Source organism: Nicotiana sylvestris, chromosome 12, assembly GCF_000393655.2.
Source record: "Nicotiana sylvestris chromosome 12, ASM39365v2, whole genome shotgun sequence".
Classification (NCBI taxonomy): domain Eukaryota; kingdom Viridiplantae; phylum Streptophyta; class Magnoliopsida; order Solanales; family Solanaceae; genus Nicotiana; species Nicotiana sylvestris.
The window spans coordinates 129,879,543-129,898,600 of NC_091068.1; the positions used below are offsets into that span (position 1 = coordinate 129,879,543).

At 38.2% G+C, this 19,058-nt stretch overlaps 1 protein-coding gene and 1 long non-coding RNA gene across 3 annotated transcripts; one reads left to right on the top strand and one right to left on the bottom strand.

The window, feature by feature from the left end:
- Nucleotides 1–12,299: 12,299 nt before the first annotated feature.
- On the top strand, nt 12,300–17,089 carry LOC104230865 (protein IQ-DOMAIN 3-like). Of its 2 annotated transcripts, none has more exons than XM_009783761.2 (6): nt 12,300–12,528; nt 13,331–13,408; nt 13,507–13,824; nt 14,201–14,422; nt 14,930–15,049; nt 15,972–17,089. In XM_009783761.2, the coding sequence occupies exons 2-6, from the start codon at nt 13,334–13,336 to the stop codon at nt 16,716–16,718; spliced, it is 1,482 nt and encodes a 493-aa protein (XP_009782063.1). In that variant the 5' UTR covers nt 12,300–12,528; nt 13,331–13,333; the 3' UTR covers nt 16,719–17,089. The 2 variants fall into 2 exon arrangements, with proteins under 2 accessions (XP_009782063.1, XP_009782064.1); XM_009783762.2 differs by having other exon boundaries at nt 12,394–12,528; nt 13,334–13,408.
- A 199-nt stretch (nt 17,090–17,288) lies between these two features.
- LOC104230867 (uncharacterized) lies at nt 17,289–19,016 on the bottom strand. The gene is made up of 2 exons (XR_711961.1): nt 17,742–19,016; nt 17,289–17,606 (listed from the first exon to the last, which is right to left on the bottom strand). It is a non-coding gene; the product is annotated as an uncharacterized lncRNA (long non-coding RNA).
- Between the last annotated feature and the right edge of the window lie 42 nt (nt 19,017–19,058).

A 19,058-nucleotide genomic window follows, 5' to 3' on the forward strand; every position in this document is an offset into this window, starting at 1 on the left:
CGAGCTCTTCTGCCATGGACTTGGTTGCGTTTGTTTCTTTCGGTACCTGAAAGTATCTCAGTACCGATAGGATTCTGATGCCCCTTTGTCTTTATCATATTCGCTCGGCTTGGGAGTAGGCGTTGGCTCATGTAATTGCTATTTGTTGGGTTCCTTCCCCTTACTGTTGGAAATTGACATTGTGTTCATTTCTCTCGCTACCGGTTGGTCTCCTCTTATTTGCTTGATTCCCTCTAAGGTTGGGAATTTCAGTAGTTGGTGATATGTTGATGGTACGACCTTCATCTCATATAACTATGGTCTACTGATAATTATGTTGTAGCCCATGTCGTCGTCTACCACCTTAAATAAGGTGGTCTTCGTGGCCCCTTCGGCATTCACGGCAATAGGATCTCTCCTCGAGCTGACACACTTACCAAATTGAGCACGGCAAGAAGTTTTTTTGCCATAATGATACTTTCGGTTAATTTGGCTTGCTCAAGCACTCTCTATTAAATGATATTGGCTGAACTTCTTGGGTCAACCAAAACACATTTAATTTAGAAATCTAGGACATTAAGAGAAATTATCAGGGCGTCATTGTGTGGGAGAAAGAGTCTATCGGTGTCTTTCTCCATGAAGGTGATGTCGTATACGACGACTTTTTGGAGTCTTTTGCTGTGAGTTACTGATACCTTTGTTTTCTTAGCTACCGAGAAAGGTACACCATTGATCTCATCATCCCCCCCAGGCAAAATCATATTGATAGTTAGTCGAGGAGGGTCTTCCCCTATCTTTGAGGGTTTTGCATTATCTCAATTGCGGCCATAATTGTTCTGGCCGGTCACTCAAGAAATCATTGAGATGGACGTTCTTTAATAACATTGCCACCTACTCATGTAGATGTCGATTGTCCTCAGTTCTGTGACCATGAGTTCCATGATATTCACACCATAAGTTGGGATCCCTGTGGCTGGGATCGGATCTGATTGGCCTTGAGAACCGCACTTCCTTGTTGTTTCTCATTGTCGATACCATCTCTACTATGTTGATGTTGAAATTATAATCTAACAACCTAGGATATGAGGAATCCTGGGACCCCGGTACCTCTTTTTCTTGTAGTGGTCTGTAATTCTACCCATGGTCAGTTCTTCTATTGGGAGAGAACCTATCTAAGGACCAGAACCCTTTGTTGTCGCGTCCTTCGGCTCTCGCGTAAGGCAAGAATCGGCCCTTGGAAGATTGTCGGTCTGCATCAAAGTCATCCTTGAACTTATCCTGGTTCTTGTCTTGGTCCCATCCCTTAGTTTATGTCGGGAGGCCGATCTGATCATCTTCTAATCATAGCGGTTATGGGCATCCGCCCATGTGGTATCTTGGAACTCGAGTAGGCTTTCCTTCAATTTTTGAGAGGCGTTGGAGCTTTTCGGGTTCAAACCCTTAGTGAATGCCTCCACTACCCACTCATCTGGTACAACTGGTAACAACATTCTTTCTTTCTGGAATCTGATCACGAACTCTCATAGCAATTTGTACTCTCCTTGTGCGATTCTGAATGTCTGCCTTCCGGGCTTGGACCTTCCTACCCCTGCATGGGCCATAATAAAATAATTTGCGAGCATTTCAAGAGAATCTATCGAGTGCTTGGGTTGAAGTGAATACCATGCCAGTACCCCTTTCGTAAGGGTTTCCCTAAATTTCTTCAGCAGAGCTGACTCAATCTCATGCTGGGCCAAGTCGTTTCCTTTCATTGATGTTGTATAGATTGTGATATGCTCCTAAGGATTTGAAGTCCCATCGTACATTGGCATATATAGCATCTTGAATAGTTTCAAAATCAATTCCGATGCTGCGTTCGGCTTAAACGGTAACTGTGTGTACTTCTTCTAATCTGGTCCTTCAAAACTGATGGTACGCCCAGAATTTGATCCATTCAGCCGTGAAACTCATTCGCGTTATGATCCATATGCTCACTCATTTCCCTCATGAATCTCATGAGTTCGGTATTGAAGAGATCATTACCATTGTTGTCACTGGATCCATTGTTGGTCCTTCCAGCTCCATCGAAGTTGACCTCACCACTCAGGGTGTTGTTATCAACTCTTTGAGCGGTTTGATTTGCAGGACGTTAGGAGGAACTGGGCCTCTTCCATATGTGTTGCTGGAAGCGCCTGATAATGCCTACTTTAGTTCTGTCATGACCTGGTCCTGCCTTGAGAGATGACACATGTTGGCCTTTTGCTGCTCTCTAAAGATCCTTACCATTTTCACAACATGCTTGTCGTCGGTGTCATCAGGAGTCGTCTCCCGCACATGTTAGGGATATCGTTTGCCATGGACCGGAGTTGCCACATCCTCCTCATTGTAGGTGTTACTAATTGAATCTTCATGTTGACATAGATTTTCATGTGCCTCAACATTGTGTATGATGAAACAAAGAATCAAATGAGTTAGTAACAGATGCAAGAATCAACTCAATTACGCAATTGCCTAAGCCCCACGATGGGCGCTAAATTGTTTACCCATAAAATGATACAGTTGAATTTGGTACATGGTTTATAGACAAGCAAATTTATTTGCCAGATGGTTCACCAACTGTGCATGGCATTGACACTTGTCGCATTTTTGAACGAATGCCTTTGCGTCTTGTTCCATCAAGGGCCAGTAGTATCTTGCCCTAACCAGTTTTAGCACCGATGAATTTGCACCTGAGTGGTTCCTAACATTCCTTCATGTACTTCTCTCATTAGGTAGTCTGAGGCTCCTTAACATCAGACCAATAGGCCTTGGAAGAATCTTCTATATAACTATCCACCCAAGAGGCTATAACGCCGCTTTGGTTCGTAGTGCCCGAGATGACTTTGGGTATTTAGGCAACTTGCCATGCTAAAGGTAATCGATAAACTCATTCCTCCAGTCCCATACTAGCTTGGTTGTGTTTACTTCACAACAGCCGTCTACATCTAGTACTGAATGCATAAGTTGAACGGCAGTGCCGGAATCAGATCCTTTCATCAACGTAGATAACCCCAAATTGGCCAATGCATCTACTTCTACGTTCTCTTCTCTTGGTATGTGTATGATTGACTACTCTTTGAATCGTGTAAGCAAAGTTTGAACTTTAATCGCGTATTATTGCATGCACTCCTCCTTTCGATAAAAAATTCCATATACTTGGTTTACTACCAGTTGGGAATCACATTTGATTTCGACAACCTTGGAGCCAAGTCCCCAGGCCAGCTCAAGTCATGCAATCAAAGCCTCATACTCAATTTTACTGTTAGTCGACAAAACAGTTTTATGGCCTGCCTGAGGATCTCCCCCGAAGGAGTAATTAGGACCACCCCGATCTCGGACCCTTTCACATTAGAAGATCCATTTGTGAACAAGATCCAAACTCCTTGTGTTATTATTTCCAACAACATCATCGCTTCTTTTGCAGCCGAAGGCAATAACCTAGGACTGAAATCAGCCACAAAGTCATCCAAAACTTGTGATTTTATTGCAGTCTTAGGTTTATATTCAATATCAAATTTGCTAATTTCAACTGCCATTTGTCCAACCATCCTAACCACTCAGGTTTATGAAGGACATTATACAAGGGAAATATTGTTATAATGGCTATCAGGTGGCACTGAAAATAAGTCCTAAGCTTCGAGAGGCGACTACGAGAGCTAAGACCAATTTATTGAGGTGCGGATAACAATTTTCCACTCTTGACAAAAATTTTCTAACATAATAGATAAGAGATTGCGTACCTTTATCCTCTCGGACTAGAACAACACTTACCTCTACCTCAGATACCGCTGGGTATATTAGCAGATGTTCGCCTTCTCCTAGATTTGATAGTAACGGGGGGCTCGATAGGTAACATTTCAAGTATTTTAAGGCATGTTGATATTTTGAAGTCCATTCGAAATTGCTCTTCTTCTTCAAAAGTGAGAAGAAGTGATGGAATTTTTTCGAGGATATAGAGATGAACCTACTTAGAGAGGCCAATCTCCAGGTTTGCCTTTGGACTTCTTTCATGCTTGTTAGCTGGTCTGAGATGTCCTCGATAGCTTTGATCTTGTCGGATTTACCTCGATCCCTCTTTGTGAAACTAGGAAACCCAAGAACTTACCGGAGCTAACCCCAAACGTGCATTTTTCGGGGTTGAGTTCCATGTTATGCTTCCTCAAGATATCGAAGGTTTTCTTGGAGGCGTTTTAAATGGTCACCTGCATTTAAATATTTGACCAACGTGTCATCTACGTAGAATTCCAGTGTTTTACCTATTTGTTTCTCAAACATCTTGTTCATGAGCCTCTAATAAGAGGCTCCAGCATTTTTCAGCACAAAGGGCATCACATTATGACAATATGTGCCAAAGTTCGTTATGAATGAAGTATTTTCTTGATCCTTCGGGTTTGTATTAAGTGATTGTACCCGAAATAGGCATAAAGGAAACTCACTAACTCGTGCCCGACCATTATATCACTCATTTGATTAATGTTTGGCAGTGGGAGCGAGTCTTTCGGGCACGCCTTATTCAAGTCTTTGTAATCTACGCACATTCGAAATTTATTATTCTTTTTTGGAACTACAACTACACTATCTAGTAATCGAGTTACCTCTTCCTTAACAAACCTGTTTCTAACCTCGGCTATCAGGCATTTCTTTTGCCTCGCCGGAGGGATGCTTGGGTCCAGGATTAGCTTATGCATGGCCACCTCTAGTGGGAATTTTTTCATCTCCGAGTGAGATCATACAAAATTCTCAATGTTGATTTTAATAAAATAATTAACCTTGACCTGAGCTCGGGATTGAGTCATGTTCCCAAGTGAAATTTTTCTCCATGAATTCTTCAAACAAAGCTACTTGTTCGAGCACTTCTGTCACGGACTTGGTTGTGTCTATTTCTTCTGCTACCTTAAAGTATCTCGGTACCTAGTGGGATTCCATACCCCCTCGTATTTATCATTTTTGCTCAGCTCGGGAGTAAGCATCGGTTCCTGTAATTGCTATTTATTAGGTTTTTACTGCTGGAAACTGACACTACAATCATTTCTCTTGTTGCTGGTTGATCTTCTCTTATTTGCTTGATTCTCTCTAGGTTTGGGAAATTTAGCAATTGGTGATAAGTTGATGGTACAACCTTCATCTCATGTAACCATGATCTATCGAGGATTATTTTATAGCCAATATCCACCACTTCAAATAAGGTGGTCTTCATGACCCCCTCTGCGTTCGTGGGCAGCAAGATCTCCCCTCGAGTTGTCACACTTTCTAGATTGAACTCGGCGATAACCTTTGTCGCCGCAATGATGCTTACAGTTAATTTGTCTTGTTCCAACACTCTCCATTGAAATATGTTGGTTGAGTTTCCTGGGTCAACCAAAACATGTTTAATCTTAAAATTTAAAACATTAAGAGAAATTACCAGGGCGTTATTTTGCGGTATAAGAAGTCCGTCGGCGTCCTCCTTCGTGAAGGTAATAACGTCTTCAGCGACTTCCCAGAGTCTCTTCATGTGGGTTACCGATATTTTTGTCTTTTTGGTCACCGAGTAGGTTACCTCATTGATTTCACTTACTCCGAAAATCATGTTGATGGTTAGCCGATGAGGGTCTTACTCTATCTTCGAGGGTTCTGTGTTGTCACATTTGTCGCCGTAATAATTCTTGGCTCAGTCGCTCAAAAACTCCCTAAGATGGCCAAAAGCGTTGCCCCCTCCTCGAGTAGATGGTGGCAGTCCCTAGTTCCGTAGGCATAAGTCCCATGATATTCACACCATAATTTGGGGTCCCGTTGGCTGGGATCGAATCTGGTTGGCTTCAGGAATAGTGCCTCTTTGATATTTCTTATCACCGATAGCAACTCCATGACGCTAACGTTGAAATTGTACTCTGAAACTTAGGATAAGTGGAATCCCGGGACCTTGATACCTCTTTGTCTTGCAATGACCTATTGTTCTAGCCGCGGTCGGTTCTTCTATCACGGGAAAACCTATCCGCAGACCGGAACCCTTTGATGTCGTGTCCTTCGGCTCTCTCGTACGGCAAGAACAGGCCCTTAGAAGATCGCTAATCTGCATCAAAATCATCTTTGAATTTATCCTGGTTCTTGTCTCGGTCCCGACCCTTGGTTGATGTCGGAACCTGAGATCATCTGTTATCCTTATATTTGATTCATAACGGTTTTGGACATCAGCCCATGTGATTGCTTGGAACTCGAGCAGGTTTTCCTTCAACTTTCAGGAGGCGTCGGAGCTCTTCGGGTTCAAACTTTTTGTGAGTGCCTCAGCTGCCCACTTGCATGGCCGATAACAACATCCTTTCTTTTTGAAACCTGATCACGAACTCACGCTACAATCAGACTCTCATTTTGAAATTCTAAGTATGTCCGCCTTCCGGGCCTGGACCTTCCTGGACCCGGCATGGGCCTTAATGAAGAAATCTACGAGCATTTCAAAAGAATCTATTGAGTGCTCAGATAGAAGTGAATGCCATGTCAGTGCCTCTTTCGTGAGGATTTTCCCAAATTTCTTCAGTAGAACCGACTAGATCTCAGGTTGGGTCTAGTCATTTCCTTTCACTACCATTATGTAGGTTGTGATGTGATCCTAAGGATCTGAAGTCCCATCGTACTTTGGTATGTCCAACATATTGAACCATTTCAAAATCAATTCTCGTGTTGAGCTCGTTTTAAACGGCAACTGGTGTACTTCTTCGAATCTGGACCCTTCAAAACTGGTGGTGCGCCCGAAATTTGACCCATTCGGGCGTGGAATTCATTCGCGTTCTAATCCATTCGCTCGTTCATTTCCCTCATAAATTTCATGAGTTCTGTTTTGAAGGAATCGTTATCATTGTCGTTATCAGATTTGCTACTGGTTTTCCCCGCTCGGTCGTAGTCAACCTCACCCCTCGGGGTGTTATTGTTAACTCTTTGAATCGTTTGATTTGTAGGAGCGCTAAGAGGAGCTAGGCCTCTTCCGTTTGCATTATTAGAAGTGCCTGATAACGCCTGCTTTAGTTCTATCATGACCTGGTCCTGCCTTGATAGATGGCCCATGACAACCTTTTGCTACTCTCTCAAGATCCTTACCATTTAAGCGACATGCTCGTCCTCAGCGGCATCGGGAGTCATTTCCCACACATGCCAGGGATATTATCCGCCATATACTGGAGTTTCTAAGTCCCCCTCGTTGCGAGTATTACTAGTTGAATCCTCATGTTGAGGCAGATTTTCGTGCGCCTCTGTCACGACCCAGACTAATGGGCCGTGACGGGAACCTGGTGCCTTACTCAACCGAGTACCAATATAACGTATCTTTCGTATCATATTATCATAGGTAATGAACCAGAAAGGTTGTCATGAGATGACTAGAATAAAGCATGAGGAAGTACTCTATACCGACCTATACATATGACATACGGGCCTATAAGACCAAAATGATCACTCGTATACTGAACATAGGCCGACAAAGCTATACAATCTTTCATAAACATGATATATATCTACAAGCCTCTAAGAGTACATAATATCATAAAGGTCGAGACAGGGCCCCACATACCAATCAATACATGTACTAATCATACTGACCAAATAAGCAACTCTGGAACAAATGAAGCGCACAAACACCTTCCGCTGAGCTGGTAGCCTACTTGGAGGACTCTCAACCTGTCTACCGGGACCTACGGGCATGAAACGCGGCATCCCCAGGCAAAAGGGATGTCAGTACAAATAGAGTACCGAGTATGTAAGGAATGAACATCAGTAAATGAAAGTCATGAGAGAAACATGAAGTAAAAGACTCGACATGTAAGTCTGAATAGCTCTGTAAATCATTTAAAATGTCATGCATATATGTATAAATGTCATACCATGCACATATATACGTGTAAACAACATCATCAAGCCTCTGAGGGCATACCATCATATCATCTCGACCACTATGGGCAAAATCATCAATGTATACCAGCTGATCAGGTGGTGGTGCGTATATAACGCCGTAATCTTTTTCCATATCCCATATACATATATATATATATATATATATATATATATATATATATATATATATATATATATATGTGTGTGTGTGTGTGTGTGTACGTGTATATAACGTCATATGATCATTAGGTCAATGTACACGTATAAATGAACGCAATGCATGAGAAGCACGTCAATAAATCTCTCAGAACGTCATAAGACCATTATGCCTCTGATTAAATCATGAAATAAACTTTATCAACTTACATATTTTCTGAGACCCATGAACAGACGATAGATTAATAAGACATATGGAGAATCAAGAACATAGGAACCTCTAGTATTTCTATGAATATAGTCATTTATGGAAGTTGTGCATTTGCTCATTTCGTTTGTATCGTATGGATCATATCAAAAATAAAGAAGGGATAGCCTTAACATACCTGAACCGATTCTCTTGACAATCGCTCTAATATATGCCTTTTGCGAAAATACATAACGGCGGATCGAAGTAGGGAAAAATTCGTATGATATTCTTGAGAAAGATTGTACCGAGCTTTTTTCGAATTTGCAATTCACGTTGGACCTTGTCGGGGTTCATAAGAATCCCTTTAGAGAATTCCATCATCCGTTATTAAGTAAACATTGTCATTTCCCTTTAATGATGTAGGGAGGTGGTTTCTTTAATCAAATAGAGTGGGCCCCATTTTAGGATGACTAAGCTTTGGCCTAAAGGCCCCTAATATGCCACCTATTTTAATGACTAAGAGTCATTACTTGGGCTGCCACGTTAAGGAGACTAATCAAACTTATCCAAATAAACTAATTAATTAGTTAATCTCCCACTAAAATTACTAATTACTCAATTATCCACATAATTAAGAATTACCTCAAATTACTTAAAATACTACTCACTTTTAACATATTTTATATACCTTACTATCATGGTCATATGGTACGTTGTATGGCACTAGTCCATAAATACCGGGTATTATAGCTCGGACCCTATTTTATCCCAAAATGTCAAATTTCGACGAAACTCATTTTCTTCGATTCGCTTACCCTCTCACCTTCACGAATTTACTTATCACTTGTCTGAAATAGCATAATACTTATAACCTCAAAATAATCTTATTCCTGAGCTTAATCGACGAAACCTTAACGTACGAAAATGCGAGATGTAACATCTCATTTTCGAGCTTTCATCAATTTACTTATGGCATACTTTTACGTACGAAAACATAGGGTGTAACAACCTCAACATTGTGTGCGATGTTGGCATCGTTAGCTGCCTTTTTTCCGATTTTTTGCTATGAAACAAAGAATCAAACAAGTTAGTAATAGATACATGGATCAATTCAATTACGCAACTGTCTAAGCCCCACAGTGGCGCCAAACTGCTTACCCATAAAATGGTACAATTGAATTTGTTACGTGGTTTATAGACAAGCGAACTGATTTGATCCAAAAATGATAAATAAATTAGATTAAAAATAAGACTTAGCATAAAAACCAAAGAAATGGCAGATTTGGCTCCGGGAGCGATGCCACCGAGGACAAAAATAATAGCAATATAAAGCAGGAAATAAAGTTATATTATTTAGCTTGAGAATAGAATGTATCACAAGTTTTGCCCAAGATTTTGTATGCTTACGATGGTTGTTGAAGTCCCTAATTATAGCTAGCTATGCCTAGGAAACAATATTCGAGGATCAACCCTCTCTTAAATGACAATAATAGGGGCCATTGACGAATATATAACGGCATGTCATGAATGCTAAAGTTTTCTGCAACGGCTGCCTATTTAATATTAAGGAATATTCTTAATTCTTACGAACATTCTTTTTGCTTCCGTTGATCATGCTCCCTTCGGAATTTATCCGATACCAATTACAGCTGTTATCCTCGATCTTGGTTCTTACTCGATTCATCTTTCGTTTGCCTCCGATTTCACGTGTCACACAATCATTCGATTATTTAATGTAAAATTAATTTTACCCTATACAGTATGTTTGTGTGGTAGTTGATATGTCCCAACATATTTCTATTCATGACAAGCATTATTGAGTTTCGACAGCCAGGTATTACAATAGCAACAACTATGCATAATCGCAAAGGATGCTTAAATGACAACCAATTCTACCGAAACCTTTAAGAAAACAAGAAAATAACAACTAATTTTATGATTATCGTCTGTTTCCGTTTAACGACATACATGTTTTATAACCAATATGGCTAAATGAAAATAGAAATCTAAGGAGAGGTTCAACAGCACCATCAATTTGAATAATTCAGATTTTCAATCACCATCAACTATTTGCAGATACTATATAGAGTATTAAAGTATCTTTACACAACCAATCATTCATTGTTTACCTTTTTACTATATTTATACTATACATTCGCCTACTATTTTTAGATTAAGTGATTAGATTAACGACCATTTAAGTTAATTCTTTATATATTAATGGTAGTTGGCTTCTTGAGTTTTGCCTTTTGGTTAGGGAGCGCATAACTGTAGATGATGAGCACAAATTGTAATGTTTACAAAGTTCCAGCCCTTCTATGAGAAGTAGATATACTAAGATTAAGAACAACTGGAAGATTTCGTCAAATGCATGAACCTTTGTTGCAAAAATAAAGTAAAAGGTCTAACAAAGGAAAAAGGCAGGCTATCATATCATTTAAAAATATTTTGCACAATATAAAATTATACTCATTTGTTCTAATTTATTTGATGCATTTTGAATTTTGAGAGTCGAAATGAGTTTTTTTATCATGATTCTTTATATGTCTTTAAATATTTTAATTTATTAATTATTGAGGCTTATAGTACTTTTAAGGTTTAATGTGTTCCCAAATATGTAAATTTTATTTTTAAAAAAAGAAAAAATTCTATTCGCAATAAAAATTGAACAGTTTAATTCTCGAAATTCGAAATACATCAAATAAATTGGGACAACGAGAATATTAATCACCATATGTAACCCATAGCCCCAGCCTTAATTTCTGGGATTGTAATATGCTGTTGCTTGTTCCGTTATTTTTTGAACCATAAAGGGATAAAGTTAAGTAATTATTTTCAGAACTCTATTAATATTCACCAACTGAATTAGATAACTGTTTGTTTAACTTTATCTAACATGGCAGCATCCGAAATCGAATGGTAGGACGAATAAACTACTTCCACTGAAACCAATTGTAAGCATAAATATAAACAATGTGGAAGTAATCATTGGTTAGTAAAGAACAAGAAAGTCTGCATTTGGTAAAAGCAATCTTTTACATATTAATATTTAAAAAGAAAAATATTTATGAATTTACTTTTTTTTTAATTTACATGGAAAAACATTATACATCTGAAAAGACAACACTACTTCAATTTTACAGACGATTTTAAATTTTAAAATTACTTTTGTCAATAGTAATATATCATCTCCTATTGCTTCTTTTGAGCCGAAGGTCTCCTGGAAACAGCTTCTCTACCTTTCGGAGTAGGGGTAAGGTCTGCGTACATACAACCCTCCCCAGACCCCACTTGTGAGATTATACTGGGTCGTTGTTGTTGTTGTTGTTGTTGTTGTTGTCAATAGTAATATATCCTTTCTTTAAACTCAATTTCCAGACACTAACAATTAGATGTTTACACTGATAATGTAATTTTTTATATATAATAGATGTAATTTAATTTGTTATATTAGCAAATTACTTCTCTATCTTTCTAGATTACTAATTCTATATGATCAATTAGCTATATGTAATCTAGGCCGAAGCTTAAGGGTTCAATTGAATATCCTTTGTCGAAATTTTATATCGTGCAAATAAGCAAAAAAAATTCGGCATATAGGTGAACTTCTGAAGATTTTAGGGTAAATCCCAAATGTGGTTACAAAATTATTTTAGTTCATGAGTTCAAATACAAGGTATAGTATTTTATTCATATGACGGCACCAATTATGTAATTAATTTCTTACACCATCAATACATTAATCATTTATCCTACTCCTTTACACCGGAAATACTTTTGCAGAATATATTTTAGAATATTTGTGCAATACATATTAATTATGATCCAAAACCATAACAAATTAAACTGCGTGTTTTTTTCTTTTTTGGAATGTGAAAACTGGAGATACCATAAATGCTTAACGGTACAATGAAAATTGTGTCGGCTAAATATGTTTAAAGAATCTAATCATTGTTCATCAAATACAAAAAAATAGTGAGTTGTGTGGGGTAACTGATAATTTCATGTAGGGTCCACTATTCCAGCTCCTCCAAGTGGAGGGTCACACACACTCACATACTTGGCTAAACCAGCTGTTTTTCCTTCGTATTCTCTCATTCAATAGTTGGAATTGTTCTTAAACCCAACAAGATCTATTTTCTCTCTCTCATTAGTCACTACAAATGAAAAAGGGTCGCTAAATATTAGAGGGGTCCAATTTTTTTCTTATCTTTTTGTTTCTTTTACAGAGGAGAAGCCACATTGTGATTCTTGATATAGAAAAAGCTACAGTCTTTGAACAAAATTGAAGCTTTCTGAGATCTCTGGAGCTCTAATTTTGCAAGGTATTATTCATATGTTTCCCTTTTATCAAATCAAGAAAATTTTAGCTACCTGTTTGATTTTTCTTTCCTTTTGTTTTCTTCAAGTTCTTTGCTGTTTTGGTATATGGATAGTGTAATGTTGATATTTTTCTGTGAAATTTAACTCTTTAGGAAAGGGAAGCTACTAATTGAAATGTCATAGTTAAATTCCTTCCCTTTTCAGAAACTTTTGTTGGGGTATAGGTTGCATTATCTTAAATCCTAGAAAGTTTGTATTTTTGGTTTTTGAAGCTTATAGAACTATTCAAAAAGTATTGAAAAGGAGAACCAAATTATGCATTGATGAGATTCTCTTGTCAGCCTAGTATTATGTATCAAGAATCTTGCTTGCTCTTATCTCTGGTTGAGAAATTAGATTTAGATTATGTGGGCTCAGCTAACTTGGTATGTTGGTTATACATTTAAGTATTATCCATAAATCTTTCAGTTACTGTTTCATTTTTCAACTTGTATCTTGAGGTGGCCGAGGGACTCTTTAGGGTAAAATTTTGATCTTCCATATACCGCACACACGCCACCATCCCTGGACCCCACTTGTGGGACTCTGTTGTTGTTGTAACTTGTATCTTGAGGTAATCTTAGCTTCTATAAATTACATGTACATTAGTGTAAAATTTTGATCTTCCATACAATACCTCATAATATTAAGTTGGATATTTCTACTTTTGTAATATTACTTAGTTTACTGAATTTCTAAAAAAAAAAAAGTTGAATCATCCCTAATGTAGTATGTATTGTCTTCTAAATGGGGTAATTTGTGCAGAAGATGGGGAAGAAAGGAAGCTGGTTTTCTTCAGTAAAGAAGGCTCTGAGTCCGGATCCTAAGGAAAAGGCAGAGAAGGTTATCTTGAAGTAACAATATGCGTTACTTTTCTAGCATGATATAAGGATTTTTTCTTTTTATCAAAGGTGCCTGACATTTCTTGATCTCAATTTCAGAAAGCAAGTAAATCGAAGAAGAAATGGTTCGGGAAAAAGCATCCAGTACCAGATTCTTCAACTTTGGTTGTTACTACTGTTTCTCCTCCTCATCCTGTTCCTCCAGCAGAAGAGGTCAAGCTGGCTGAAGTGGAACAAGAGCAGACTAAACATGTTTATTCTGTTGCAGTTGCCACGGCAGCAGCAGCTGAAGCAGCTGTTGCAGCTGCCCAGGCTGCTGCGGAGGTTGTTCAGTTAACTACAGTTAATCAGTTTTCTGGCGAATCCAAGGAGGAAATAGCAGCAATCAGGATTCAGACTGCATTTCGAGGATATCTGGTATGCATCTGTACTCCTATGCATTCAAGTGATTTTTCCATTTCCGGGAAAGTTTCTTTCAGATATTTTATGATAAACTTGATTCTCTCAGTTTAAAAAAAATGCAATAGAAGGCCAGGGGCGGAGCCACAAGCTTGCATGGTTCCGTAGAACCCAGTAGCTTTGGCCCAAACCTTGTATTTTTCTTCAAAACTAATTTAATATATTTAAATAATTTATCCAGATCCCAATAAACTGCCCTTTCTGAAATTCAGAACCCATAAACTCAAAATTCTAACTCTACCTCTGAGAAAGCTATATTGCTGTACTTGTGAGAACATGTAATAAATGATCTGGTACTGAGATATAACTTACCGTGGGGATTTCTCATTTGCAGGCCAGAAGGGCATTGAGGGCTTTAAGAGGACTTGTGAGACTCAAAACACTAGTTGATGGACCTACTGTCAAACAGCAAACTGCAAATACTTTGAAATGTATGCAGACTCTATCACGCGCCCAGTCTCAGATTAGTTCTAGACGGAGCAGGCTGCTGGAGGAGAACCGAACTCTCCAGAGACAGCTTATGCAGAAACATGCGAAAGAACTTGAGAGTTTGAGGGTCAGTATTCTTTTTTAATTCCACCTTTCTTTATGACATATCTGAGATGAATCTGTTTTCAAAATAAACGTGACGCCATACAATTGGTATTCAGTATTTTAGCGAAGTTCCTTGGTACATGCTAAATACCGAATTTATGGGGGCGCTGACGTCAAAACTTTCTGCAAGATGGAATTTGGTGTATACATTTGACCATCCTATCATTGCACACTGTATATTTTCGATTTTGGAGATATCACCAGAAGCAACTCATCTTAGGGTGTAATTTATCGATGCCTTTTTGTGTATTTAACGGCTCAGGATATTAAATATATTATTTTGTGCTATCAGCCAAGTTGATCCTCTTTTCTTTTTACACTTTTTTCTTTGGGAATTTTGTGTGTGTGTGTGTGGGGGGGGGGGGGGGGTTTCTCGTTGTTTGTATACTGTGCATTCATATCCTTGCGGGAATGTATAGTTTTTAAATGCCTCTTGTCTTATTACACTTACCATGTGCTGTTTTGATAGAAAGGGGAGGAATGGGATGATAGTCTACAATCAAAGGAGCAAATTGAAGCAAGTTTGCTCAGCAAATATGAAGCTGCAACGAGACGAGAAAGAGCACTAGCCTATTCATATTCCCACCAGGTACTCCACTAATCATTCTTTTATATAGGACAATTAACATTCTGAAATAGGGCAGTCCACTGTGGGTTAGATGTATGTAACCTTGTACCAATATTCCAAGGTGATGTTTCTAGGAATCATATTTTTGCCTCACATTTGTACAGTCAAATATTAACAATGATGCTTACCAAAAGAAAAACCTCAAATTTTAATGATGATATTATTGCTGATATCTTGGTTTCATCTATTTTTGTTTTCTCGTATTAGCCAATACACAGTGCATTTCTTTAAATGAATATCTTTACATGCATTTCGGGCATGTACAGAGGAGAAGCCCAGATGCTTCAGTAAGGAAGTATGAGCGGCTGGTTGTGGAGGGCACGAGAAGAGGTAGAGGGTGGCCTAAGAAGTATCGGGGAGAGGTAATCAGGCAGGACATGGCGAGGCTTCAGATTTCCGAGGACATGGCACTTAATAGGAAGATGTGGAAGTCGAGGATTAGGGTTGTAGGTTAGGAGGTAGTTGAGTCTTGACTTACTTCGTACCGTTGTTAAAATAGTCTGGTAGGGTTTTTGTCTAGATAGTTAGTGGCAATGTCGTGCCTTATTATTTCGCTTTTCAGTGCCAAGACTTATTTACTAGTTATCGCTTTTGCTTTGCATCTTTCTTCTGGATTTCATGTTGTTCCTATTTTTTTTATGATTTCCGTGATGATACTGATATTGTCCTCTTTTGTCTTTTTGTCTTCTTTTTGTCCTCTTGTGCCGAGGGTCTTTCGGAAACAGCCTCTCTACCCCTTCGGGGTAGGGGTAAGGTCTGCGTACACACTACCATCCCCAGACCCCATTAGTGGGATTTCACTGGGTCGTTGTTGTTGTTGTTGACTTTTCTGGTGAACTATTGATGACATTACTGATCATTGATTATACTGTTGACATGACAGCAAACCTGGAAGAAGTCGTCAAAATCTACCAATTTGTTGTTTATGGATCCAACCAATCCTCAATGGGGTTGGAGTTGGTTAGAGCGATGGATGGGTGCTAGGCCAACGGAAACCCAAAGCATGTCGGAGAAAGAACTTAAAAGTGATCACATGTCTGTTAGAAGTGCCAGTGTGAGCATTGCTGGAGGAGAAATTACCAAGGCATTTGCCCGGCATCAGCTGAATTCTGAACTCCCTTCTTCTCCATCCAGCCAAAAGCCAAACCGTCGTTCAAGCCGCCAGTCCCCTACTACCCCTTCCAAGCCAGGCCCTACTACCCATTCCAAGCCAGGCGCTTCTCCAACAGCTAGAAAACTAAAACCAGCGAGTGCAAGAGTCAGTGCAATAAACCAAGATGATGACTCACGAAGCGTGTTTAGTGTTCAATCAGAACGGAACAGGAGGCACAGCATTGCAGGGTCATCCGTAAGAGATGATGAGGAGAGCTTGGCAAGTTCCTCCTCGGTGCCAAGTTATATGGCTTCCACTCAGTCAGCAAAAGCAAGAACGCGGTTGCAAAGCCCATTGGGCATGGAAAACGGTACAACACCAGAAAAGGGATCAGCAGGTTCTGTGAAGAAGCGACTCTCTTACTCAGCTTCACCAGCCATTACAAGGCGGCATTCAGGCCCACCAAAGATCGAGAGTATCTCCACAAGCACAAATACTTCTATTGCTGGCGTTTACGCGAATGGAGTTGTCAACTGACTCATCTTGTCACAAGTATTAAAGCTGTCCCTCGGCCCTGCAATACCAGTTAAATGCAGAGAAGATATAAGGATTTGAAACAAGGCATTATTTGATCGATTCGTGCAACTTCAACTTCTGCATAAAATCAATATGAAGTCGTTACTTTATGTGTATGCCTGCGCGTACTTGCTTTTTAATTTATCAAAAAAAAAAAAAAATTGATACATGCTTTTTAATTTTTTTTTCCTCCCACGAGTGTTGATGATTTCAGATTGTGATAGTTGTGAATTTATTTTAGAGAAACGTTTTTTTTCATTGTGATTATATGATTCCATCTTTAGTATGTACACAATATAGTGAAAAGAGAGACTGTTTCTTTATTTAGTCAATGGACATTGTTGTTTTTCTGTCCTTAAATCAATTGGTATTTGCCTTCAAGAATTCTGGAGATGTTTGCAAAGATGGCCTTAAATCTGAATGTTAATCATAATAAGTTCTCTATGCTTTCCAACAGAACTTCAATTCGAACCTGGCCAGAACAAGTATCTGCAGTTCTGAAAGCCAGTTTGCCATTCCAGAAAGCAAATATTAATTAAAGTAGAAGCTCGATTAGAAAAGAAAATAACATGATTCGGAGGTAGCAGGTGTCATGTTGAATTAGTTGTGCACAACTGGTCCTGACATCACGATTATTAAAATAAGTGAAGGGGAACCTTGGTTTAATTGGTAAAGTTGCTGCCATGTGACCAGGAGGTCACAGGTTCGAGCCATTGAAACAGCCTCTTGCAGAAATACAGGATAAGGTTGCGTACAATAAACCCTTGTGGTCTGACCCTTCCTCGGACCCCGCGCATAGGATGAGCTTAGTGCACCGGGCTGCCCTTTTGACGTAATTCGAAAAGAAAACTGCATTGGAAATTATTACATATGAATTGGATATCATGTGAACCATCAGAATGAAAACGGATGACAAATTGAAAATGGAAACATGACATAGAAACAATATGTGCTAGTGCTACTATCAGCAGTAGGATGACTTACAATTAGCCCTCATCAGTTCTTTATATCCTCTGTCTACAACAATCCAAAGCTTTAAGCAGTGACAAAAAAGGAGAAAAAAAATATAAATAATTGCTAATTAAAATTTAAATAAAAAAAAAAAAGGAGACATAAGTTAACAAGATATGGATTAGGATGCATCTGCACTTAAAAATTTCTGATTGATACAAATGTCAAAAACTAATAAACATTAAAAAAAAATTAATAAACCTAAACTTACTTAGACCTTGGTACATCTACCAAATCATGTTGATTTATCCTGGTTAAGTAATGAGTCAAGTTCCAAATATACATTACTTAACCATAATTAATTGATAAAATTTGTGCAAAGAAACATACTCCAATCATACAAATATACGAGGACGGGTAATTTTACTAGGTGATGCCAGATTAGATAGGAGTATACACAACACTGAAATGACTTGTACAAGAGCAATTTTTAGATCTTTTCCACTACATAATACAACAACAACATACCAATTACAATGTCATAAGTTGGGTCTAGGGAGAGTAGTGTGTACGCAGACCTTACCCTTTACCTGACGAAATAGAGAGGCTGTTTTCAACAGACTCTCGGTTTAAAAAAGGTAAACCTTTCTACTACATAATATGTACTATAAAAAATAAAATTATAATGCTAGATTATGTATTTACAAATGCTGTAGTTGTAACGTATACGAGAATAATTCAGTAAATAAATAAAAATTTGAAGAGATTGGCCTCATGTAAAATATTTATGCTTATTCAGCATATACAATAAAAAGTAATGTAATCATAAGAATTATAAATTAAGAAAATATTAAACACTTAATTACGACTAAGTGATAAAAATGGAGCATAAGAAATGGGAGTAAATTTCCTCAGCCGGAGTCCAATAAAATTAAGGACCCGTTTGGCCATATATTTTGCCAAAATAAATTTGGATTTTATTTGGCAAACACATATTTGGTCATAGATTTTGGTTATATTTTGGCAAAATCCTAAATCTCAAATTCAAAAACCAGCTCAATAGCTGGTTTTGGGCTAAAATATCATTATTACATTTTTCAAAAATTGCTCCAAACTTTTATATTTTATAAAAGAACCCACCATTTATTATTTTGTAACAATATTGCTTCGTCTTCTAGGTCATTTGATGGTGAATCATATAGTTCATTATAAAAATGATAATTTTGTACCAAATTTATTTATGTTAAGGAGTATGGTTTGTGATAATATAATTAATGTTATTGATAATGGTATTGTTGGATATTTGTGATAATTTTTAGAACTTATGGGTATAAATTATGTTTTATGTTT

Excerpts from the sequence above, each read along its gene's own strand:
- LOC104230865 (XM_009783761.2), top strand. The coding sequence starts at position 13,334 with ATGGGGAAGAAAGGAAGCTGGTTTTCTTCAGTAAAGAAGGCTCTGAGT. Across the intron at positions 13,825-14,200 it reads CTGCATTTCGAGGATATCTG|GCCAGAAGGGCATTGAGGGC; the intron begins GTATGCATCTGT and ends TCTCATTTGCAG. Across the intron at positions 15,050-15,971 it reads CCTATTCATATTCCCACCAG|CAAACCTGGAAGAAGTCGTC; the intron begins GTACTCCACTAA and ends TTGACATGACAG.